Raw genomic sequence first — 27,083 nt, forward strand, 5'->3', positions numbered from 1 at the left:
GAAGTTGTGGACATTAACGCATTCTTGCAATGTGTTCTGACAAATTCTTTAAAATAGAAAGAAATATATCTGTAAAATGACTTCAGAATTGATATGCAAAATACATTTTTGTGAGTTATACATGCTTTGCAAATATATATAAGATGAGGAATAAAAAGAATAAATACGATGTTCATTGTAGACTTATTATGATTGGACAAATTAGATTGTAACAGTAACTCAAATAGGCATATTATATCTAGAAATTGCTGATCTAGTTCAAGACCTGCCATTTTTAATGCTAATACTGCATTCCACTACAGTAATATGAATCTCTTGTTAGTTAAACTGGTCATTATCATTAATATCTCTCTACATTTATGTATATTTGACCAGTTTTCTTTAAAAGTGCCTCTCCCTTCAGAGAAGAGATGTTTTGAGAAAAACTATGGAATAAATCAGAAAGAATTATGCAAAAGTTTCTTTAGAAAATAAAAAGAGCTGTGGGAGTTCCTTTTTAATGTTCAGTGAGTAAGTCCACATGTAAGATCTGTGATGTGGACACTAAAGCAAGCTGGATGCCGCTACTTTGAACAGATAGGCACCATCTACATCTAACATCATTCAATGTAATCTCTACTATCATTATGATGATTGTCTTGTAACAGTCTTTATGTTTTCTATTTCTGAAGAGTATGAAGAGTTTTGTAATTAGACATTTTCCTTTAAGCTGTTTTAACTGAATTTTTACTACACTTTATTTTTCACAAAGAGAGGTGATATCTGAACAATCAAGAACTTTCATAACTTTTTCATTCCAATTCAATCAGTTATTAAGTCTGAAGGTGTGCTAGTATTTTAGACTCATTTTTCCTTAAAAGGTTTTCATAAGAGTTGTCCTTGAAGTTTTCCCCACAGTATGCCCAAAAGTCAAACTTGAAAAGACATATTGTAAAATGTGGAGCATAAGTAAAGGTCATTACCTTTTTTTTACTGGCGTGGCTGCAGGTTTTCATGTATTAATCCATCCTCAGTAAACAAACAAACAAACAAACAAGACAATAACTGTGTTTTCTGAATCTCTGAATTCCTCCAACTGCCCCATCTTTATCTGCTTTTGGGGCCCCATCCTGCAAACGTTTTCTACAGGGTTTAATATAGTCTACTATGAGTAGTCTCTATTAACTGAAATTTCATATTGTTTTCGATTTAAGAGTTTTCATTACTTTGACAGGGTTAGTCATAGAAATAAAAACATTTGGGTCATTTAGATCTTATATTTTCAATACCACACAATCCCAAACAAAGTGAGTACTGAATAAATAAGTAATGCTAACGGAAAGCAGCTTGAAGTATTTACAGGAGTCAGCACTTCTCCCAAACTCTGGTGTTTTGCCAGCATTCAAAGGGGAAACAAACATTCAAAACTTACACAGAGATCCTAGTTTATTACAGGACTCATTTTATGACAAATATTTAATATAACAAAGGAGCTAGGCAAAATGCAAAGCTTTTTTTTTCCTTTGAGATTTTTGCTGTGGCTTGCACTCAGTGCCCTCATTTGCTTTATATTTCTGAAGATAAAAGTTTGAAAATATTTGGCCAGCAACCTTTAAGGTAAATGCTTACGTGAAACTAGAAAAAATAAGGTGGCAAGGTGAAATTCTGGTAGAAGTGGCAAAGTAAACTGTCAGAGGAAGCTACTGAATTTACAGTTATTAATAGAAGGAAGCAGGATACATGCACTGGGTGCTTTTATTGAGTGGCTGTGGCTTCACTCTGTGTAGTTTTTCTTTTTTTCTTCACCTGGACCTAACAGGACTCTTGGTCATTGTTTTTTTCTTCATATGAATCTTTGCACTCTCTCATCTTGCCTTTCATGTACACATAAAAACATATATTTTTCTTTGCAAATTATCCATGTAAGCCGATCTAATCCAAGTGTAACAGAAATTTCGGAATAAAGTTGTCCAGCTGCAAAAGGCATTTTTGCCTGAATTGGCCTTGAATTTTTGCTCTTTGTGGAAAAAATAATAATAAATTGTTTTATAGAGGTGTTTTGCTTTAAATATTTTTATTGTATTTTCCTTACTACCTTTGGAACTTCTCAGTTGCTTTCCTAGTAAGAATACACACATGGATTTACTATGATGAATACAGAAATTCCTTTAGGATAATTAAATTTCTGAAATGATTTGAGGCTTCATGCACTAGGAAAAATTAAACTTTTAGCTCTTGCTATTGATCTGTGCTGAATACGGCTATATTTCAGTGATACTTAATTTTAATTGTAATTCATAGAGACTTTCTTAGCTTTTCTCACTATTCTCTCTGCGAACAGTGGTGGGAAGTAACTTAATGTTTGTACAGGTTTGAGCATAATCAACCACTCTAACAAACCTAAACTTGAGTATTTAACTCAAGGTATAAATTATTTGTTGGACTGGGGCCACTGTTTAGCATTTAAGCAGGTTAGTCATTAAAATAAATATCTCATGCTTCCAGTGCCACATCAGGAGCAGCAGTGGTGTGCCTGTGAGGTGGTATGAATTATGAAGGTCATATTTGTATAATATCCAGACAAAATTAGTACATTCTGATACAAATGTTTTCAAATCCAAGTTCGTTTTTGTAAGTATGTGAATTTAGCTCTGAAAATTGAGGCACACAAAGTTGAAATTTTTTGCCTTTTAATCTTAAATTTAAATTTAAATAGTAATAATAAGATTAGATTAGTACAACTCACTTGCAACTGGTCAAAAAAAACCCTGTAAATGAGTAACTGTAATTTTTGTTAGCTACATTAACAAAACAATATAATAGAAGAATATAATATCAAGGTCTTTGAGAAGTAGGAAAAATTTCCTACCAGTAGTTAAGCAAAAAGTTTGAATTACATACCTTGAATTTCTTTTATCTAGACCCAACCTAAGCAAAACAAACTTAATAAAATAAATACAACATTACATATATATAGTTGCAAAATAATAAATTCTTACCTTTAAAGTTCTCTTTTGCTTTGGAGAGCACCCGTAGTACTTAAAAATACTTTTTCACTTCTCACCTGCTGATACCCTTTTTATGGATATCATTTTGCATATTGCAAAAATTCGTCAGTCCAAGTGCCTGCCTGATTGTTGTGACAAGCGGCGTGGCTGCCGTCGCCCTGTTGAGGTGCAGGCTCTGTGCGTGACAGGGCTGCTTCTAGGAAGGCGCCGGCCCTGCGGAAGCGTAGTTCTGTCAGCCCCGCTGGCAGACACTGCATGCGGATTATGGTTAGCGCTTCCAAGGAGACCTTCAAAATTTCTTGGTTCACATAGAATGGCAAATGTGTTCTGGAGTAAAAATACTCTTATTTTAAAACATTTAACCTTCTAAAATGTAATTTTAAATTGAGAGAATTTTCTGAGCTTTAAAAAAATTAGAAAAAAAGAATCTAACAGTGCCTTGTTCTTACCTCTCATGTTCAGTGTTTTAAGACTGTGGTATCTTTGGCATGAAAAATTCAAAAATATTACTCCAAATGACAGTAAATAAAACAGGGCTGAATCACTGAAAAGAAAACTATTCAGGTTACATTTCAGATGCTGAAACAAATGTGATTCCCAGTTGCCCACATATTTCCTCCTCCTCTCTTGCCTGTAAATAGGAAACTTACGTATAAGTTAACCCAAATTGTGGTATGGAGAAGACTAGCTCAATCCTTTTTTTTTTTTTAATATAGGTTTAGCGTAAAATGTGCTGGCTGACTGCCATGGGAAGCAGAAAGCTTATAATTTCAATTACATGGTATTTCAAGTAGAACAGGCCCTAATATGGAAGATGGAGATTAGAGTTGGCTGCCAAATTTGAACAGAACTCTGAGGAGGATTATTTATTTCTAGAGTACGTTAACAAACAAGTTGACTAGTTCACCCTATGTGCCTTAACACATTGTGGAAGCTGAAAGATTAAACATTTGGTGAACTCTTATGCAGAAATGATTGTTCCGTGAAGAACCTTCAAAATATTATACAAAAAGTTCACCTGCTTGAACAGCCATTGTCCTCAGCTTCTTGGTCAGAAGTACATGGAAGGGAGATTTACAAATGGATCACTGAAGAAATGGAAATTTTTCTTTTTTAGTTGAAGGAAACTGGGAAATTTTTATATTTCAGCTTGGTTAGCCAAGAAATGGTAGAGTGTACATAGAAAACTAAGAATGGTTGTCTTTTTCACAGTATTATCTCCTCAAATTAACAATAAAATTTGCACTTGATTAGCAAAACCATGTAGAAGACAAGGTTCAATCAAAATTCATTATATATTTTTGCAACTCATCAGGAACTAATGATTGAATTGCAAATTAGTTGCCATATTAGGTGAAACTAGTATTGCTCATCTTTTCATGGTGATTTCTTACATGTTTCACAATGATCATGCAGTTCAGCGTTAAAAGTTCTTAAAAACGAAGAAGCACTTTCTCTTGTGAGTTGGGGATTCTCTCTGTTTAGAGTCCCTGAAACTGCACTTGAAAAGAGGATGTATGTGTGCCCATCCACATGCATTTGAATACATGTGTTTGAATCTGGAGTAGGCCAACATGACATAGAAGTACAGGGCACAGTCTTTAATAACACTTTTTATGGTCACCAGCAAAGAGTAATTTCTTTTCTAACAAGCATCTGATTTCCAGCTGTTGTTATAGGTTAGGAATGTGGAGGCTTTCCTCTTGAGTTTAGATATTCTAAAACATTGCGTGGGAGTTGGTAGGGGTATTTACACAGGTATGACACAGCCCATGTCAGTTCAGCCTGATGGTAAGATCAAGGCATTCACATGTATATTGTTTTTCTAGGAGTAAAAGCTCTACTGAAGCATAGCCATCAAGCCACTGTGCTGCAGATTGAAGTTAAAAAGGCAAGGGTGGCTTTCAGGAACATCTTCATAGTTAGATCTAAAAACCTGGTAATATAGATAGGCCATTTATAAAATTTATGTTAGTTTAAATAGGCTATTTATAAAGCTTAATGAACAATAAGAGCGATTGGAGGTGGAAAGATATTAAAAGCATTGAAAAGCTATGCATTCTTTGTACGCACCTACTAGATTTTTCCGCCTACTTTGTCTACTGTCATCACCATACATTCTGAAGTCAGAGTTAACTGAAGTTAGTGTTTTATCTCTGCTACACCTGGCCAATAGACAAAGGACAGTTTTTGGTTAAGTGGAATAAGAAGGTTTAAATAAATTGCTTGCAAGCCTGGGTATATATCTTAAGTGATGTAACTGCTGCCATTCATTCTCAGGCATCCAGTGGAGGGAAAGGGCTCCAGTGAATTCTGCTAGAACTGTATAAATTCATTTCTTCTGGCTAGAGCATTTGAACTGGCATGCTTCCAAAGTCCCCTTGTTAACATCCTCTTTTTCAGCTATTGCTGTCTACTTTCAGCTTGTGCTTTTTCTTTAGAAATAGGGCTGTTGCATAAGTTGTAGGCTGGAGATGCTGAGGACCTCCGTCAATGTTTATGTAAAATTCACTTAGATGAACTCACAGCCTCAAAGTGTTAAAAAATACTTTTTGTATTCAGTATTTAGGGATATAGAAAAAAATTTTTTTCCCCAGTCTTCCCCTAAAAAAAACTGAAATGGTTTTGTTTAAAATCCTGAAATGTCTAGCTTCAGGGAAGGAACAAAAAACTGGCTACACTGCAGGTGTAATTCTTACTTTTCTCTAATTTTTCTGATAATCATTTTTTCTAACAATCAGATGTTTATTTATAAGGCACTACTATAAATATAATTTATCACTAAATTAAAATACAAGTATTAAATATCTCTCATGTTCAATAATTAGTAGTGGAATATTATTCTGGCTTTTTGTCATGCTATTTTCTGAAAAATGCCATAAACTTATGGTATTTCCATGCACAAAAATGCACAGAAAATGTTATAGACTAGATATAAAATTGGGAAAAAAATTGTCCTGAGTAACCTCATTAATTTCACAGAGTGTTAGGACTGTATATCTGAAAGAGAGTTTGAACATGTAGCAATATGTATTGATAGAGAGTGAATATATGTGTATCACTGTGTATTTCTTCTAAATCTTATGCAAGATGAATATTTATTCTTAGAAAGAATGTATATATCTGTGTTACATCAAAAAGCTAACACAAATTCTCTATATGCCTTGTAGCTGTATGTTAGCAGGATGAAGGCAGACACAAATATTTATATAATGTATGTATGTGCATGTCTCCATTTGCCTGTATGTGCTCATACACAGGCATATCTATGTCTTACATGAACTTACATGAGATTTAAAAATCTGTGTTAAAGGTACTGCTTATGTTTGATGATCTTCACGATTTGAAGTCTGCCAATTTCAAATGATTTAATCTAGACATAAATATATTCATGTTTTTATAAACTTCTATAGCAATATTGTGATTTTTACCATTAGGTAAAGAATCATTTTTGTCCCATTACTTTAGTTTTCATTATAGGCAGTAGGCTATGTTGCCTTTACTCGCACAGTCACCTTAGTTATATATGTATTACATTACTGTGCATAAAGGAAAGGAAATAAGGTACAGGAAAAAAAACACAGGATAAGAAAGAGCAGAGGTTTCTTAGTAGAGGAGACAAAAAGGATGATAACTCCATTTTACCTCCAGAAACTGGGAGAGGGAGAGTGAATTCCTTTCACCAGACTAACGCTGGAAGTCTGCATTTTTAGCAGATTGGGTTATTAGGGATTATTGAAAATCTATAATAATTCTTTTGTGATAAACTTGAATAGTACAATAAGAATTTTAAGAGACCTTTGGTCTTCAAGTATTACCATAGGCAGCTGACTAGTTTTTATTCTCTATTTCATCAGAATTATATTTATGCATGAAGTTGTTTATTCAAAAGACTGTATTCTTATAACTTTGAAGATTTTTTTCCCTACAGTGATTACTGAAGTCTTGCTGTTTTGCTCTTTATGAATATACACTATAAAAACTAATTAAAAAAGGCCCGTTTCCCCTATAGAAATCTGTGGACAAGAGTATTTTTACAAAATGATTAAAAAGTTAAAATATCAGAGTTTTATTACAAGCTCTATTCCCTTTTCCATCTCTTGCTTAGTTTCATGTATTTCAGAGGAACTGCTCGTGGAATAAAATAATCTGCCCTCTGGGGATAGATATTGAGCAACTAATAATCTATTAGAAACAAACATTTAGTGATGTGAATAATTTAATACAGGCAAATATTCTTTAGTGAGTTCAACTAGCCTGATTCTGACATGGCCATTGAATTTACATCTCAAACTGAAGTGGCAAATGTTCAAAGTCTCTTGGGAAAACAAGAATATCAGACCCAGTGATACATCTGAAATAAATGTATTTGTAGGATCACTTCCACTTCTGGGTAACTTACTGTTTTATTCAGCTGTTCCTTTATAATTACTTGGGATTAAATATGGGTAACTTTGACTAAAGCAAAACTACTGTAAAAGCCAATTGGTAAATCAAGAAATGTCATTACTGTTCTAAAAATTGTGTGAGTTAATAACAATGGTGTGAGTTAATATCAGCATGTATGAAGCATTTAATATGCTGCTAAATATGACTAGGCTTTTTATGTACAAATGTGCAGCTTTTCAGTATAGATATTGCTTTATAAATATGAATCTACAGTATACGTTAACATACTTGACAAATTTGTGCTTCACAATGATCAGTTGCATACAAGATGTTGTTTATTTGGAACAGATCAGAAATATATATTCTGTATAACAGTGTACTTCTGAAGAATTACACTTACTTTTCCAAAAACAAAGGCAACTACAATGTTTTAGTTAGTTTTATTGTTAAAGCAAGTTGTTTGTAAGCAGAGGACTATCCAACTTGTATTTCCTTCTTCATCCTTTGAACTACAGTACACCTTCCCCTATAGCCTGAGATTCCAACCAGAAAAAAAATATTAAATGCTGCAGCTATCTGCAGCCACCCATCTTGTCATATGTTTTTGTTTATCTCAAATGAACACATAAAAGCTTATCAAATTTACCTCATAGTGTTGTATTTTAAAGGCATTTTTTGAAAGTGTGTTGAATGGATTCCAGAAAATGTAGGTAACTGAGTACTACAGCATTCAACAGTCAAGTGATTGGCTAGGTGGTCTGTTTGCAAGCATCCCTTCTATGCTGCTGTACTGCCATCATGATTTAGTTGCTGTTCCTGAAAGTAATACTTCTTGCAGTGGCAATTTTGATTAGGAAATTCTGTGTTATTCCCAGAAGTGCTGCTTTGCAGAGATACTATGCCAAATGTTATGGTTATTTAAATTAAGTGCAACCCCACTAAGTAAAAGTAAATAGAATGTAAATCATTGAATAATTTGTCCTGTTATGTTGCCTCAGCTTGAAGCAAGATCTTGTGTGCAGGTACATATTTAAATTACTTTAGACTAGAAATGTTGATTTTAATTAACAACTACTATTTATGTTATTTAAGGGAAAAAATGGTATTTTGTAAAATTTTGCATATTAATCTTATATATTAATTCTACTTAGAAAGCACCAGATTAACTTTTCTAAATGAGAACAGCATCTTACTCCACTATTTTTTATCGTTTTACATACAAATGTAAAAGTACACTTAGATATCTTCCTCTGCCTTTTTATCTGTGTAAGTCTCAGCCAGTTTGGACCCTGGATGCCGTGGGTGTCAGAACTGGAGGTTCCCCAAGACAGAAACTCTTGAAGGACTCCTTAGCAGCAAAAGAACTTCAGACCATGGAAAAACACCTAGCTGGTATGTATGACAGCAAATGCCTAGCTCATCCAACCAGCCATGTCGATATTGCAGACAATGGAGAAGATGATCCATCTCAGAAGCTGATGGAAATAGAAAAAAACTTTAAACTTCTCTCTTTCTTCATTGAAGTGAAACAGCATTCAATTATTGTCTTTGTAGATATAATATTTTAATCTATAGTGTAATTACAGTAAGTACAGTAATTAAACTGTGTTAAATGTCCTGCAGCCAGACAACTTAATTACATGTTTATTTTACACATTTTGCCAAGACTTATGCAATAAGGAATTACTGATGCTTCATCTACAGTTAACTAGTCTCCCCAAAAGACTGCAGTGGACTTTTAGATTGAGAAAGCATTGCTTTGCAGGAACAGCCCAGCTCAGTCATGAGAGTTCTGCCTGAGCAAAGTCTGTTGACTTGTGTGCAGTGAAACTTCTGCAACATCTCTGACAGCGCAACTGTTTCTAAAAGATCGAACAAAAAAACACCCAATGCATTTTTAATGAAAATATCTTTCAGGACTTTTGAAAAAGATAATGAGGATCCTAGTTTGCATTTTGCTGTTCTTTGTAATCAGTATTTTCTTGTTTTCAGCTTTAGGTATATGGCATGACACAGACCTATAGCATGGTAGGCCTATATGGTATGTTATTTGTCATATCATGGTGATCATATATAAAGCTGCTCTTCATGGGCCAAATCTGGGAAGAGTAATACAGAACTGGAACACAGTGTGTATGTAAGGTGGAGGAAGAAATGAAATTTGCCTGACCATTCTTCCAAATCAGCCATAGAGTGAGGCAGATAACACTTTCAGTGGCATTTTTTAAAAGACTTTGGTCATTTTTTCCACCAATGATATTGGTCAGAAAGCCTTGGGAGCTGTACAGCTGTTGTAGTTCTGTCTAGGGTCTATTGCAGCTGAAGTCAGGGCAAAAGACAAAGCTGTAAGTGCAATGAGGGAAGCACCAGCATTTAGAAAAGGTTTTCACTTGAAATGGAACAAGAACTAAAAATTATGACATCTACAAGTGAAGAAATTTTGACCATTTTTCATTTCTGAAAACATGAGATACTGCCATTCAATTTTTGTGTCAGGTTCAAGTCACTGTAGCTATTAGAAATGTTCACTGCAGAACTAGACTGAAAATCCATGTCTACTTTCAGCAAGCTGAAACTCCCAGGAACATCTAGTCACCCTATGAGCCATGTGGAGCCAGGAGACCAGCATGCTGAGCTATGGTTGTCAGGTATCTGGGTGCGCAGCAGGGACCTGAGAACGCCATGGGCCCCTGCCATTGAGGCAGCACTCACCTTCCCATATGTTACTGAAGTTGTCACTCAGAAGGGGTCTGGTGAAGATCTCATTACCTTGGTTTATGTCTTAACTGGTTCTTCTTGCATGATTATACCAGATGCTCTTAAACATGCAGTTCCTTAGATGTCCCTAGACAAAGCTGACAATAATAACCACCATATTGAACACAACATGGAATTTTAAATACTTACAATTAACCATAAACTAACTAGCTAGATTCTCTTAGTCTCTGAGATTCAGTATGCCGTTGTGTGACCTGCGAGGTCTTCTCTGTCACATCAATACTGTTCTTGTCAGTTGGCTTTAAGCCTGTTGTTTCACTTACACTGTATTTGGGGTTCAGCTGTTTCACCACACTATAATTTTTTTCTACTGGAGACCTTCACAAGAAAATGGTCCAGTCATTAGATATTAGACTCTCTTATTCCTAGTAATTAATTAATTGAGTTCGTATTATGATGCCACTGCTACCTGAGACAATTATTCCCCTGACAGACAAGCATTATGTAATTTCCATGAAGCATCAACTCAAAGGACCTCAGATAATAATGGCATGTTCTTGTTTAGCCTTATCTGTCTCATTGCACATTTGCAAAGTTCTAGCACCTCTGATATCAGCAAATCTTCTTGTTTCAGTTCTTCTATTAAATGCAATGAAACCTATTTATTCTACCCAATATTAGTCAATCATTTATATGCCTAAATTAGGATTTGGGCTACCTGTATAATGATGAGAAGTAATCCCCTATCTCAGATGCTCCTAAATGTCTTCTTAAGGAGCCTGCCTTTCTTTTATGGACTACATGCTGGATGAAACATAGGTACAGGTAGGTGCCTAAGGCTAAATGGGGCATTAACACCAAGTGTCAGCAAGTGACTCAACACCCCAATATTTGAAAGCAGTATTTTTACTGACTCAGATTTTGAAGCAACCAGGTTTTTTTTCCTTCTCTGCATATTGCTTAGCAATGCTTTTGTTTGAGATCCAGTCTCTTATGTTACTGTGGCTGCTTTATATCAAACAAAAGTAGAGAATTATTTTTTTGTTGGTAGTTAATTCCAGCAACTTGCCAATATGGTTTGTAGTACTCATTCTTTGGTAGCTGCATACTTCTGGAATATATTTTATTACAAGAAGAACTTCTGAATGCATAAACATTTTCTAAAAGTGTTATGAATCATATTCTTATTCTGGTATTTCTGATAGGCAAGAAAATGCCTTTGTTTTGCTCTTTTGTCTGTGGTTTGTCTTCCTTCAAATGGCACTGACAAGGTATTTAAAAAAATCCTAAGTCATAATTCAGTTCTGGTATTTGCTGTACATCTGATAACACTGCAAGGCTGGAGAGTTGCTTTTTTTTTTTTTAGTTGAGAATCTGATACTTACTGAAGTAAAATCAAACAGAGAATGTGCAGTAAATGAAACTGAACAATTATGTTATGAGAACATGTTAATTATATGTGGAGAAATTATTCAAACAGTTTATCTGCAGACTCAATTATTATATGAAATTAAGAAACATGAGCCAAAATACAATGTTTATTGAGCTCATATTAAATCATTAAATATTCAGATAATTTTTTAGCATACTGAAGCGCCATGGAGAAGTTAGAGATCTGTAATTTTGCAAAGGCACAGACTAAATTGAATCTTTAGAAGAACATATTCCTCGTTTGGTTTAAATTGGGTAACTCACATTATCATTTATTAGCCCCTGGATTTGAACCAACATCTTATAAGTTCCAAAGTGATGTGTATTGATTTTTTCTAAAAGCATAATGGAAGAGTACTTAAAGACATCATTATTTCAAAATGAAAATAACTACCTGATTTTGTGAGGTCAGTTTTTAGTTAGATTAAAGTGGCAATTAGAAACCTTCTTAACTTTGTGCTAAAAACAATAACTACATTTCAAAATTTGCCAGCAGCAAAACATTCGATCTTTAAGGAGTTGAGAAAGTTTTATCCAAGGCTTCCACAACTGTTCCAGTTTTAGCATCTTTTTTAATAATAGCACTTTAAATGTGTGGGATATCTTCTATGTGACTACAAACTGACATAGCTTACTTTCATGTTTCCAAAGTGTTATTATAAAATAAGTTAATGTTAAAGGTGGCACATCTTTAATTATTATACATAGAGCATTATTTTTATGTCTACTAGTAAACACAAGTGAAATAGATTCTGAACTATATATTGGAAAATCAGATTTTGTTTATTTTAGGGCTTTTAGTACCTGAAGTTATTGTTACATGCAGGCTCGCATGTTGTATGCAGATATGTTATCTGCATATCTGTTGAAATCCAGATTTTATATAGGTTTACTTAATAGCAGTTTAAATCAGTATAGCCTTGCTGATTTAGAGCTTCTAAGATTGTGACTTATACCGTCTAATGGAAAATAGTACTGCTTTTCTAAAGGAAGCCAACTGTCCATATCAAAACCAAGTTTCAGTAGGGTCCATGTCGGTGGGAATGAAAAATTGATAACAATTGCCTAAAATAAAGTAAGCTTGAGTAAACTGTTCCTTAAGCTTCTGGACATTTTTACTTGTCAGGACTTTTCAGTATGCTAGCTATATTAAACTAAATACTAAACTACCCTCACCTAACTTTGTTGGATGTATCTATCTGATTTAATACATTAGAAGCAAAAATATGTTTTGTATGAATTCAGAAGACACTTTCATCACTGCCTCTAAACTGTTTTGTTTTTAAATAGGATCTTATTCCTTATGGCTTAAAAAGGTGAACTTCCACTGACCTTTCCCAAGAGTTTCACTTGTGTTAGGGGTAGGAATTGGAGCAGCAAATGGGGACCACGTTTCCCTTGGATTCTAGGCATTGGTGATCCCTTCATCTAATGTGACATTGAAGGCAGGCCAGAACACAAAATTCAGATCCAAACAGGGTCACCAATCCAGATGTGCCAGAGTTCAAGGTTTTTTGGCCCCAGATTTTGGTTGGGTGAGGTGGTGAGGCTGGAAGCGAAAAGTCTTATCTTGAACCAGTTTTGGATTGCCCTTCCCTGCAACTGAGGATTTCAGGTTTTGGTCACTGCTCCGTCTTTACTTGATACTAATGAGAAACTATTCAAAAGTTACAGAGAGATAATGTAGAAGATATGAGAAAGGTTTTTATTAGTTGTGGTGACATTCATAGCTAGAAGATTCAGTGAAGTGGTGGTATTTTGTTTTTGTGGGGTAGCTGTGTTTGCAATAAAGGTAACTAAATTTTGAGGAGTTAACTGTCAAACATATTTGAAGTGTCAATTTTGATGCCTTTGAGTTTTGAGGGTGAATAGATTTTCTCTTCCCAACTCAAGATTTGGGCACTTTTCATTCATATTGGGAAAAATCAGTAAGGGTATAAAATCAGAGAGAAATGGAGGTGAGTTTCTTTTTTACAAAATGAATATTGCTTTTGTCTTTGTGTGTGTGTGTGTGTGTGTACAGATATTGAAAAGGACCTAGCACTATGGGAAGAAGCAAGACTGTCAAAGAGCCCTAGTATCCAACATCCTAGTTTAGTTACATCTGACCATCAAGGCAATTTTCAAGCTACACAAGGCCAAAATCCAAGGCCTCAGGTGCCAACTCAAATGGGGAAAAACATTCAGCTCCAAGGAGACAAATCACCACCACTGCCCACTAACAGCAGAACACAGGTCTGCACTATTGCAAACAGTAGGTCTCCGATGCCCAATACACAAACCAACAGGCCTCCGACTCCGTCAACTCCGGGAAGCAGACCTGTGACCCCGAATAGCTTGCTGTCACGACCTCTTACCCCTATCAGCCAGGGAAATAAGGAAGGCATCATCAGTATGCAAAGAAGCAGATCTCTGACATCTAAGAGTCAATTGGGGAGGACCCTCAGCGCTGCTTCAGGGCTGTCTGTGCAAATGAGCGGAGACATTGTTGGAACTGTCACTACTCAGGGAAGCAGTTTATCAGAAGTAAGATTTTCAATTTAATGTTTTTGCTATATTTAAGAGCTACTCTAACATGAAGACTAGAGTTGTTTTGGATTGTGTTTTGAGTTAAAGTAATATCAATATACCTGATATAACTTACTACTCTGAGATGAACTGTAAACCTAATGATGAGAAAATTAGCAAGGAAATACTGCTCAGCTGTGAGAGGTACTCAAGCTGTCAAGCTGTTGGAGAATGTCAGGATTATTACAGAAATCATCTTGAAACACTCATGCCCCCCAAGTTTTTCATGAGCTCAGTAGGGTTTTGACTGCATAATAGATAGCAGTTTCATTAGCCTTACTGTTTCTAAGAGGTGCATATGTGTGGAATATTCAGCACAACTTTTTCCTGCTATAATGACAGGGCATAAGATTTCCTTGTTTTGCTTTATTTTTTCATTTATTTGACACATCATTGCAGTGATTACTTAGACACCATTAAATTGACAGATTTTTCAAAACACAAAACTGACCTGCGGTGAGAATATGTCCAATGTTATTGAGTCACTGTCTAGGACTCTTATGCATGTTAACTAACCTGGTTCAGAGCATAGAAACTTCCTGTCTCTTATTAATGGCTTTTACAGGATTAGTCCTTGTTTAAAAAAAGAAGTTAGTGCCTTGTGAATTTTGAGTAGAATTCTTCTTTGCTAACCTTAGCTGCCTTAAAGATAACTTCAGCTTGTACCCTGCTGTCTGTCTCGGATACTTGCCTTACAAAGGTGTGAGTTAATCTCAGGAAATGCCAGTCCTTCTCCACTGATTTGAGAAGGACCTATATGTCTAGATTCCTAGTTTTTAGATGGCTAAGGTGAAACAAGTCAGTTTCAACCATGTATTACCAAATTTATCTCCCTTTTTAATCCATTTGTGAAAGCCTGTGGTGCTTTCTTTCAAGACTGAAAAAAATACTTTTAGATTTTTTTTTTCTGAGATGTATCAATGCTTCAAAAAATGTGTTGAGTGTGACATTTGACATAATGTATGTTATATCAGGCTAACAATTTTTTAAAAAGTAAAAAAAAATTCTTTATAATAATATTACTCAGAGAGAATTGTAGGAAAATTAGAGTCATTACCTAGAATAAACTTGCAGTTATGTATGTGACCTCCATTATGTGTTATGAGAGAGAGGAAATGAGGCACCAATAACTCTAAAACTATCAAATTTATGGAGGAAATCTTCCTTAAATTTGGTGGTGAAAAAATATCTCATTTTGGTTTTTGGAATGGCACTACACTAATTCCATCACTCAAGCTACTTCTTCAGCAAGAATTGGACATCCAGGTTAAAGACATGAGAATTGAAGCTGGCTACAATTCTGTTGAAAGTATCTCAACTAACAGTTGATATATTTTGAAACCTGAAATTTTCAGAGAAAAAAATATGTAAATGGAATGAACAAACAAAAACCCTTCATCCCCCTTTTTTGAAGGGGATGTGCGTCATTTTTGTGTTAGGATTTTCTCACATGCTAGAATATGAAAAAGTTGGAATTAATTTTTAACTAAAAATGTTCAGAAGAAATGAAGGGTTGCTTTGCTTCCTGCTAAATACTTTACTTTTTTTTTTAACCAACCCTGCTTTTAACTGATGTATAGTCATGTGATGCCAGCTTTAATTATGTATAGAATCCTGAAAGTGCCCTATAATGAGCATTGCATTTCCACCAAGTGCTGTCCAATCTCTCATTCACTTCTGATGTTTTCTGTAATAATGCAGGCAATTAAAAATGCGTACTTCCACAGCCTTTTTGTAGTTATAGTAATAACAGCCCATGAGATTGATTTACCTGCTGTGACAATTGTTACTTCTGTCTGCTAAATTCCAGACTTTGCTGATATCTCTTACAATAATAGTGTCATAAATTTTTTAATATATGTATGTCATGTACTTTAAAAAAAGAGCAATATTATTGCCCTATTTTATAGATAATTAACATGCCCAGTTTCATCCAGCAAGCCTACTGTAAAGCTGGTGTTAAATCTCAGTGTTTCTGTCCATGATTTTATCCTCTGTTCTGTTGCCTTCTAGAAGTGATAAATTCTCTTGCTCTTTGCTCCTGGGACACAACAGTATACTGGCTGGTAGTGACTCAGCGCAAAGCTGGGGCTATTTATTCTTTCCTGACAAGTACACAAATGACCTTTGATTTAATAGAAACTCATCTTGGGACTAGCTCTGATATGAAGGGGAAAACTGCTGGTATGACATCTTCATACTCAAGATCTTCCTCTGTCAAGCTGTAAAGGCCCTCAGTTCTTGGAAAGTAGCTGATGGAGGTCTGGCCAATTGGCCTCTGCCACCTTTATGTCTGGAGTGTTATCCTACGAGCTTTAGAAGCTCTTTTAAGCTATCTTTCCCCACCCTAGTTCCTGGTTACCTAAAAAAGGAGAACTGGGTATGGACAGAACATACTGAGTAAGTGTCTCTGTTCAGTGACACTTTTTGCTGTTAGAAGTGTCCTTCTTCTTGTGGCCATGTGATTCTATTCCCTTGTCTCTTTGACCATGGAGACAAATTTTAAAAAGCCAAAGTAGGGGTGGGCTTCGTAGCTGAAGAGTAACAAAGTTCTGTCTTTGTACTTTTACAGATTACAAACATATAAAACTAGAAGCTGATATTGTATATTATTTTGCAAGCTTCATTGCAGGTTTTGTATCCCCTTCCTGTATAAAAAGAGTAAAATAAAAGAAGGGAAATTGCCTTTATTCTTCCTAGACTACTTATGGTGTAAAAGAAGAATTTCCATTATATGTGAATGCACTGTGGTTTTATTGCCAAAACTATACAAGACACTATGACAAAATTTTGAAAAGAAGTTGCTGCTTCCTTACTCTTATTCTGGTGTAAATCAGGAATATCTACTGACATTAGTGGAATAAACCAGTACAAACTGGTTTATATTTGAGGAGAATGAGTCAGTTGACAGGGATGCAGTGACTGAGTACAAGGAGCATCTTTTATCATAAGGAGCTTGAATTAAAGAATTCAGAATCTTCATGGACTTGTTCTGTCTGTGCTGTCACTAGTTCAGTTCTCAGGATTTTTAATGTATCGCTTAATGCTTGATGTATGCTTCCTAGTTTGTAATGCATTTCAAAGTAACATAAGAAGTCCAAAATAGAAAAATACTACTAATAAATACAATTCAGAGAGAGTTCTTAGCTTTTAGTAAAGTCTGTGCTCTAGCTCAAGATGGTTTAATCTTGTCATAGCAAAATTCTTAAATAATTTGACAAGTACTTAACATATCAGCTGTTAAGAATTTTGATTGAGAGTTAGGAATAATGCTAGAGACTTCTAATGATCTCAGTTTTTGTGCATGAGTTTCTGCCTCTTGGCATGCCTAATATTACAATGTTCCAACAGGTGTGTTTTATTATCAGCCCTGTTCAAGGCTGAATTGAATTATAGCAGAGAAATGTTACGTAGAGAAATAGTTTTATTGTCTCTATAAAACTAATAAATCAGGGTTCTAAATCCTTTTACAGAGATACTTCCTTGCATTTACTGTCTCCTTTGGTGTTTTGTATAGCTTGACAGTAGAAAGCTGAATCCTGCTCCTCTCTTCAGGATAGATTCCATTAAAGTGACACCATTCTGTGATAGTTCTTTTGAGATGAAAATATTACCACTCCCTCATTTGCCATTACATTTTCTGAACACTTGGAATTTTACAAACCCTTTATTTATACAGATAGTTTAAAGTGGCATTCAGTATTGTTTATTGGTCTGCCATTGCTAACAGCAGGAAGCTTTAACTTACTACAGCACTGATTCACACAAGTTTTCTTCCTGATTACTGAGTGTAGAAAACAACTTAATGTCAAGAGAGCTCTGTCTTTGGTCAGATACTTCCATTCTGTTCTGCTGCCTTGCTCAGTTCTTTGCTTTGTGTTTTTGGAAGATTAAAAAGTGTGTTGATCAGTGTGAGCGCCACTTGCTCCTACTGCAAGAATCATGTTCCATGAACCGAAAAGTTTTGCCCCATTCAGTGCTGTAGTCAGCAACGTTCTCTAACACTGAGAACATTGAAAATGACAATGGAAGCCTAAGGCCTGGACCTCCTGCCTGAGCTTAGTGGTTTTGTATTTTTCTTAACACCTTAATCATCTTGATTGAACAGTCCTCAGTTTCCAAGAAACTTAATAACACAAGCCCAATTTATATTTTTAAACCCCATCATCAATTTAAAACCCAGCAACAACAATTATACCGTAGTGCTATGTCTTACAGCTTTGAATATGTAGATTCAGATTTTCAGCTGGTGTAAAATGAAATAGGGCTCCCTCCCTTTTCTTTTTGGAGCCTATAAGAATCTGTATTTTAATGTCATAAATGTCTGGCCAATGTTTAAGTTAAATTTTAATGACTAGACTTGCATGTTTTGAGCTGCTGTTGAAAATGAAGCTATCTGTATACATTCCAGTCTCACCTCACCTTGAATATTGCAGAGGAACCTGACAGTATTTTTTGTATATATATGTGTGTGTGTGTGTGTGTGTGTGTGTGTGTGTTTGTGTGTGTGTGCATGCTTGCATGCATATTTATGTGTGTGTATGGAAGTTTATTATTCTATATATACATACATTATATAAAAAGGGGCTGACTGTAAAACAGTAAAAAAAGCTGTGTACTCAGCTGTATATGGACTCTAGCTGTGTATAATATTTATATTTTGATGCTGAGAGTTTTGTGGCATCTTGGAGACAAAACTCACCATAGCTTTTCTCCTTCATAGACTTTCACCTTCTCCAATAAAACTACAGTTTCTAAATCAGGCTGTAAGTCCTTGTTCTCACCAGATTTAAGTCAATGAAAGTTTTGACAAGTCAAAGCCTTGCTTAAACAGATCCTGCATGACTTGTCCAGGCGCCTTACTTAAACAGATCCTGCATGACTTGTCCAGACATGGTCCTAAAAGTACTGGGACAGATGGAGTACCTGCATTCAGATTTTCTTCTGTGTTACTACATTTTCAAGATGAACACGGAGATATCTGTGGCTATAGCAGTTAGTGAGATAGCTAAAGATACTTTCTCAGAATAAATAGATAAATAAACAAGAATTAATTAAACAACATTTCTAGATAGTCTGCACATCCTCTAAATTCTGGCTTTATTTTGCAGGGAGAATTGTTTTTTATTAAAGGCTTTCTCCTCTCCAATTAATTGAGGCTAGAGTGTTTCCTGTAGTTGTACAGGATGATTCTGTGTCACTTTATCTGAAATAGATGTGTTTATGGCAGGATGAATTCTTACAACAGCTTCAGCTTGCTCATCAACCTTGGATATTACCGAGTGACACAGAAAGTGAAGGAGTGGAAGCTGACCAAGACAAATGTAAGTATGCTTGTTAGGAGCTGATAATATGTCAAAACAACTCAAACTTTAGCTTCTCTTTTTCATATCGCCAAACCCTACAAAGAAGTCATGTCTGTTCAGATGAGCTATTCTCATAAGTACCAATTACTCATTTGTTTACGGGCCGAAGTATTGAACTTAACAGGATTGATTTACATAAGCCTTCCTACAGTTACTGAACATTGACAAGATGATCACAAACCACAGTTTACTTAACTAAGTGAAACAATTTGTACTCATGCATTAAGGTAGCTGTTCCAGAAAAAGAACATGAAGTAGAAATAGATATTCTGTGTAGTAAATCTGCATTGACAGGCAAAAAAAAAACATAAAAAAACCCAGTAGCTCTGGAAGCTCCAGCCTTCCTTCTCAGGATTGTGACTCCATTCTCTCTGTTTTGCCTGCATTCTTTTAAATTCCTCTGTAAGAAAAAAGTTCTTAAACACACAAGCAGTCCTTAATATCCTAAAGTCTTTGAAGAGGTTGTCTAATCATGCAAGTAAAGGTCAGCAGGATCATAACCTAAATGAGAGAACAGGTAAGAACAAGAAACACACTATAAATTGCAATACATTCAAACTTTAACAAGTTGTATCAGGCTACACAGTGGCTAGAAATAATTTTGTTGAAAATATTAAATCCTTTGCAACTTCTTTTTAATTCGCGGTGGCTTTGTGATCTGCAAGGGTGAATATATGAACTATTTCTTAATATATTTTAGATGATACACTTAAGAAGGAGCCGTTTAATCAGCTGTTCAGAAAACTTAATAGCTGCAACTAAAAATGCTTTAAACATGCAGAGTTAAAAGAAGAAAAAGCCAATTTCCTCATGGAATGGAACAGTTATGTAAAGGATTAATGATTAATAATAATCATGCCTGATAAGCAGAATATATTTTTTAATTATACCACTTAAAAATCTAAGAATTTTCTATTCGCATACCAGTTTCACAAATTCATAAATAGCCCATGATTTGATTATGAAGTTTCAATTTACATACTGAGATTCTCAAAAGCATGGCTAATAATTTTTCAATGTTAAAGTGAAGTTCCAACTGTGTTTAGTCCAAAACTGGTAAATCCACTTTGGCTTGAACCTGAATCTTTCACTTATCTTAGAGCTGAAGCTCACCATAGGTGGCTGAAGGGAGAGCCTGGTACCTGCCCCTCCTGTGGACATGAGTTTGCCTCTGCATTTTTGCTAATGATTTATAATTAATTCTGGTAGATCATTGCCACTGCCCAGTGTGATAGGGTGGAAGATTAGAGACAAAAGCAACAGTCCTCCTTCCAGTTCAGTAGAGATGATAGATTTGCATTTAATCGAGTGCCTAGCTATTACACAACTTTATTATTGATGCTTATTTAATAATAATTGTTTTACCTGCATCTGGTCCACGGAGAACAGAGGAGGTATTTGTAAACTATAGTTTCCTTAGTAAGCAGGGTTTACAGCTGTAACATGCTCACATCTTGATTTTGAGACTCTCTGTAAGTCTGCATAGTTACCTGCAGCACCACTTATAGTAGGTCAATCTTTTTACTAATGTAACTAAGGTAATGTAACAAGAATGTTTGATCAAAGTAATGCTTCCTTTATCTGAGATCTAATAATGATAAACAAATAACAATAATGTGTTTATCATGGCCATCTGAGGGGAAATGCTGGTGTCATACACAAGCACAAAGTTCAGAACTACTACTGCTGGCGAAGAGAAGCTGCCAATTCCCAGGTAAAGTGGAGAGTCATTGAGAGGCTTGGCGTACTTGCTGATGCCAGTACTTGTAGGCTGAGCATCTGGCAAGATTACACTTTGTTTTTTACCCTGAAGTTAATAAATCTGTGTGGATGTTGTGTATGTGATTTAATGTTGAGGGCCCAGGAGTTCATAATTTATGAGTCTGAGCAGAAGATGTGCAAAATTAATCTTTACAATAGCAACACCTGTTCTTTGACTCAGCTTTTAATAAATTATATGTGGATAATATTTACTACATTCTTTGTGATAATAGCAGCCAGGTGTAAAACTAGTTTTAGGTAGTGGGAAAACTAACAAGGTGAAAAGAGAAACTATATGAGTCACCATGGGTTCTTTTAAATTAATACCTTCTGGTTAGTTAGTATTCTACAAGAAAATGAATGAGAAGCTTATTTTTGGGGTAATAGTTTCAAATGTAGTCAGATGTAGGAGTTTGAAGATGCTATTTTCAAAATGAATGGTAGCTTTACAGAATTGGGTCACTTAAACATCTCAAAATCTCCCAACAAACATCGTTTGCAAAAGAGATATGGGAGCGTATATATTGTCTTATCGAAATGTTGTCAGGGTTGTCATTTCTTGAAAAAAACAGACTTTACTTTCTAAATCCTGTAGGCCCTCTGATAGCATTTTAAGAATTTATCCTTACCATAAACATCCAAAGATAACTGGAATTTAATTATTTTTAACCTCATGACAAAATTTGAAATCAAATAGGTATTCATATAAAAGATATAAATTAATACAGAGAAAAAGAGATTTGTCATGTTAAAGAAGGAAAGAAAAACATTGTAAGAAACACTGTTGATTTTTCAGCAAACCTCTCCCTCTTTAAGTGCTTAATTAAGTTTGTGGCCGAGAGGGAGGAATAGAGAGAGAGAGAATTATTTGCTCTTATAGTGTAAATTTTGTGATTTAAAAAATGAGAACCAACACATTTTATTTTTAAAAAAATTCCGTACAATAACTAAATCTCTTCTGCTTGCTAGGTTTGCTCCCCTTTGATATTCTGTACATGTTGAGCACAGAGGAGTGAAAATGGTCTAGGCAGTATGTTTGTTCTCATCCAAAACCTACAGTCTATGGTTCTTTTGTGATTTCAGTGTCACTGACAAAACAATATGAACAGTAGACAGGTCATCGTGTGTTTTTTCTCCTCAGCTGTCATTCTGAAGACAGTTCCCCGTTATTACCTTTAGTATTTTGCTTGTGTGCTGATTCTCCTCAGAGAGTTTTCAGAGGGTGCATGAAGACACTCTTTTCACAGAAAGAAAAGAGATCTGGAGAAAATATTCACCACTTCCACAATGCGTTTTATTTGGTGAGTGTTCTTATAGCTGGCAAAAAGTTTTCTTCTTTATGGAGTACTGATACAAGGAAACAAGAGTTGCATCTCCAATCACCAGAGCATTAGTTAGCCAGCTTTTATGAGAAGAAATTTAGTTCAATTCTACCTTAATTTCTCCCCCGAGAACAGGTCCTGCAAATATTGCTGGTTGAAATTTTCTAATGTATCAGTGACTTGCTAGGACCTTGAAAAGACAGATAATCTTCTGGGGTAATTTGACCTACTGTCTGTAGCCCTGGAATGGATTTATTTGACACACTGCCCAAAGGCAGTGAGATTCTGCTGGAATCTCAGCTCCCTAATTCTACAAGTGACCCACAAAGCAGATTTCTGGACGTAGAGTATTCCTACCTGAAATCAATCCGTTTGTCAGAAGTGCATGAAAGGTGAATAACTTGGGCCCTTATGGAACTTGCTGCTTGTTTAATCCATATTCATGTAGACACATAGATATAGATATGGATATAGATATATTCCTTTACCCTAATCTGGTTAAGGCACATCGGTTTCTGTAGTTATTGGCAAACTAAAGGATGTGGCTTCTATCTCTTCTTTCACTGTAACTTCAACTTGCCAGCAGGAGCACTAGATACTCATTTCTAGCTGGGCTGATGGAGAATATTTTTGTACGCGTCTGGAACAAGGCTTGAACTCTCACCTGCTCTCTTTTCTAAGGGTTTGCACTGGAAGGTCTACTGCTGACAAATCAAAACTAATTGTTGGGTAAAAGTAGGATTTCCACCCCATTCATTCATGTACTGGTCTTGAAACACTGCAGTCAAAGGCACTTGGCTGATGAATTCAACAGGCATTCAATAAAACCTTCATTTTCCCATTCTACCCAAATGTCTACCTAAGAAAAAGACTGAAGAAATCAAAGACAGTTTTTTGCAGACTGGAGAAATTCAGGTTGTATTCCAGGATAATTCCAAATTTTCAGTATTTGTCCATTGGTACAGTTCCTTATACTGAGCAAATTCATGTGGCTAAACAATTATCTTTCTTGATTAATTATACAAATAAATGTTTCTAAGATTTAGAAAACTGCTTGATCAGACTTGCTAATAAAGAAGAGGGAACTGCTGGAATACATTTTAGCTGAGAAAATTTCCTTTCACTGAAGCCGGGTACTATTCAGTGTGAGTAAGAGTGACAAAATCAGGGTCGGAGCAGCAACAGTTGATTGCAATATTTATGACAGTAGCACAAACTCATTCCGTTTCTATTAGTCAAATTCAGCTACTTGTATTGTTCTTTGTGCTCTGACGGAATATACCAGCACTGGAAATATCTCTTTCAGGGGGTATGAATTTAGGGCAAGACCAGATTTGGTTTCTCTAGGGAGCAAGCTAGTTGTAAGGCATTGCACAAAGATGTTACTCAATTATAGGTCTTGTTAATAAGAACCTAGTATTTATAGTTGAAGATTTTTCACAATGAATAGTAAATTCACAAAAATATGTTTTTCTTGTCCCAAAAGTGAATCCAGGTTGAACTTCTGAGAAATTTTAATTTGAGATTCACAAAACTTATGGGAAACTTACTGGTACCTTCCTTTCATCAAATATCTCAAGAGTTGTAACATAAATTGGAATAAAAAAAGTCAGCGAGTCGTATCTCCCCATCCCACATAACCTTTCTAGGAAGTGCCATCAGGCTTTGGTCTGCTTTGGGGTATGAGTCATTTTCCCAGTTTCTTCTGTGGCCACATATGTTAAAGAATACGTGTTGGATAGAGACTACAGCTTCACCACAAGTTTCAAGAGCTGTTTTTTCTCTCTCATTCTCCATATCAGTGTCTAGCTAGGTATATCAGGTTAAGCCAGCTCCATTTCCACTTAGGAAATGGGATAACAGTCAGGATTGTTTACCTCTAAGCGGTGCTTGTCTAGGCGTATTGGATATTCTTGGCTGGAGGTCTTGTATACCCATTGCTGAAGCTGCACCATTTCATATTTTGAATCTGACAATGAGAGAGAGAACAATTTTCTAGCTTGGAAAGTTGCCCAAGAATAGGACCCTTGGATATAAGCATTTATAGACAGTGAAACAAAAGTAGGATTGACTTTATTTCTATTAGTAATTAGGTCATCTTGGAAAGTGTGTGTGTGTGGGAGGGGCTTCAAATACAGCTAGAAAAAGTTGCAACCAGACTCAGGATTCCTGTATTTAAATGTTCCTGTTCTTAAATCCAAAGCTGTCATTTTCTCCTTTTCCTTTAATACTTTAGCTTATGTCACTTGTTTCTTCTGACTAATATTTTGTTTCATTTCACGTTGAATTAAATATTTTTGGGGGGGGGGAGAAGGAGGAACCATTGTAGTGAGAAAGAAATCAGTGCAGAAAACTTTTTTGCAAGCTTTTTTTTTCCCAAACAAAGAATATATTTTCCTGCAACTTGCATTATTGTAATAAACATGAATTCCCAAAGACATCTAATGTAATAACAAATGACATAATTTTAAAAATGATATATGGAATTATCAGGAATTACAAACTATCAGGGAATTACAAATTATCAGGGCACACATTAGGTAGATTAAAAAATGACTCAGTAACTGACTCAAAAATTGAGTTTCTAATGGGAAGATGTAGATGAATGGGGCTCATTAGGGTCTCATAGCTTTGGAAAATTGGTGGGAAGGACAAGCTGAAGTTATTAAGTGATATGGATCCCCTGGTAAAATGGCCACATTCCAGTAAAATGCATTTTATTATACCAGATGAGATGTATTTGAACCAAATGAAATATATCTGCATCAGAGAAATGTGTCTGTCTCTTCTGCAAAATAATGAGGCTTTGTCTTGGAAATCAGTGACCTAATGGATTTAGGACCGTTGTAGAACATCATCTCAGCATGAGCTCTCAGCATAATGCTGTCACAAAGAAGGGTAGAGCATTCTTTGAATGCCTAAAAGGTTAAGCAGCAAAGTAATTCTTCCACATAGTGTCAATAAAAAACTGCAGTTTTCGTATCCAACCCTTAAGAAGGATTGGAGTTACTTGAGAGATTTCAGAAGATGACTAAAAATGAATCAGAGCTTAGGAAACCCTGTTAGATGTTCACCTCAGCTAAAGACATTGAATTAGGAAGCTTGGAGATTACTAGATATTTGTGTGCAGATACTCAAATGGAAAAGATGCAATTCGTTAAACTGTGAGAAAGGAAGTTAAATGCTATTTCCTAGCAACCAGGAGCCTTAAGCATTGTAACCCCAAGTTAAGGGTAGCAATGAACTTGCAGTTACTAAGGTGAGGTGATGTGGCTTTCTAAATGACAGGCTTTAAATCCAGGGGAAAATTCTGTGTGCTGTATACACAGGAGGTCAGACTAGATGATCATAGTAGAATTTTTTGTCTTAGTGTCAATGAATATACTTATTTATGCTCATAAAGGGCCATCTAGATGTGTCGTTTCACTTGCTTTCCAGGGCACTGCTTGCTAGGCATTGGTAAAGGAGAGCATGATGTAATAATGATCATATGAGTCTACATTTATGCTGGCTTAATTTCTTCAAAAGCTTCCTTATGTCTGAGTTTCACTTGACACATTCAAGGTAATTCTTAGTCTGCCAACAGTAGGTAGGTGAACATTACACTGAATCAACAATGGAAGGACCTGACCCTTTATAACTGAAAAATGCCTGTTTTCTGACAAACTCTTGAAAATGCACATAACTTTATGTGCATATATACACACTCTTGTATTTTTATGCTGAGGTTTATAATAGTGATTTTAGACTGCAAAGCTCCCTCCATTTGTTTTTATTATCATAATTTGTTCCTTGGAATATAAAATATTCATAAAAAATCATTTACTGGAGATGGCAGGGTGCCGCCAAATAAAGTAATGTGTCTTCGGTAGTCTAAAATAAAGTAAACCTGGAAAATACAAGATATGAGAATTCTGAATTAATATTGACCATGATAAAGATATTAATAAAATATTATAAGGCTTTAATGTGTTCTAGATAGTCATGTAAGTTTGTAGATTTCAAAGCATAAAATATATTTATCCTAATTATAACGTTGCGAATGACATCTATTAAATGCTAATTTACATCATAACAGTGATAACAATATTTTGCTTTTTAAAAGGTTTTCTTTTTTTATTTAAAAAACATTTGCAAGTGGAATCTAAGCTTTAGGAAAGATTTATTAGCTGTCCTTAATTTTTGAATTCCACAGACCTTTGTGTCTTCTATAAACCACTCTGGATAGTTATATAGGTAAATTCAACAGATAATTATCTATACTGATCGTCCAGAAACTCTACTGAACCATATTAAAATTTTATCCCAAAATAAGAATATAGACCTATATTATGATCTTCATATATCACAAAAATTAGTCCACTGGCTATATGTTGATATAGCAAGCTATATATTGATATAGCAACACTAATTTGAGTCGCAAAGTATGGTCTGTGTTTTGAAACACAGGTTGTGTGATATTGTGCTGTTAAAAGGTTAGTCTGAAAGATCATAATCAAAAAACCATAATCTTCTAAGAAAGTAAACCTCTGATAGTAATT

The 27,083-nt window shown here is 35.2% G+C and overlaps 1 protein-coding gene across 1 annotated transcript in view; it reads left to right on the forward strand.

Moving 5' to 3' along the window:
• CUNH8orf34 (chromosome unknown C8orf34 homolog) overlaps window positions 1–22,332 on the forward strand; it is a 154,338-nt gene extending 132,006 nt beyond the window's left edge. Inside the window, exons 11-14 of the mRNA XM_026076954.1 lie at window positions 8,648–8,768; window positions 13,549–14,051; window positions 19,324–19,417; window positions 22,304–22,332. Coding sequence (XP_025932739.1) covers window positions 8,648–8,768; window positions 13,549–14,051; window positions 19,324–19,417; window positions 22,304–22,332 — 747 coding nt within the window. The remainder of the gene's footprint in view (window positions 1–8,647; window positions 8,769–13,548; window positions 14,052–19,323; window positions 19,418–22,303) is intronic.
• The last annotated feature ends 4,751 nt before the right edge of the window (window positions 22,333–27,083 follow it).

This window comes from Apteryx rowi, unplaced genomic scaffold (assembly GCF_003343035.1).
Source record: "Apteryx rowi isolate R43461 unplaced genomic scaffold, aptRow1 scaffold_444, whole genome shotgun sequence".
Classification (NCBI taxonomy): Eukaryota; Metazoa; Chordata; class Aves; order Apterygiformes; family Apterygidae; genus Apteryx; species Apteryx rowi.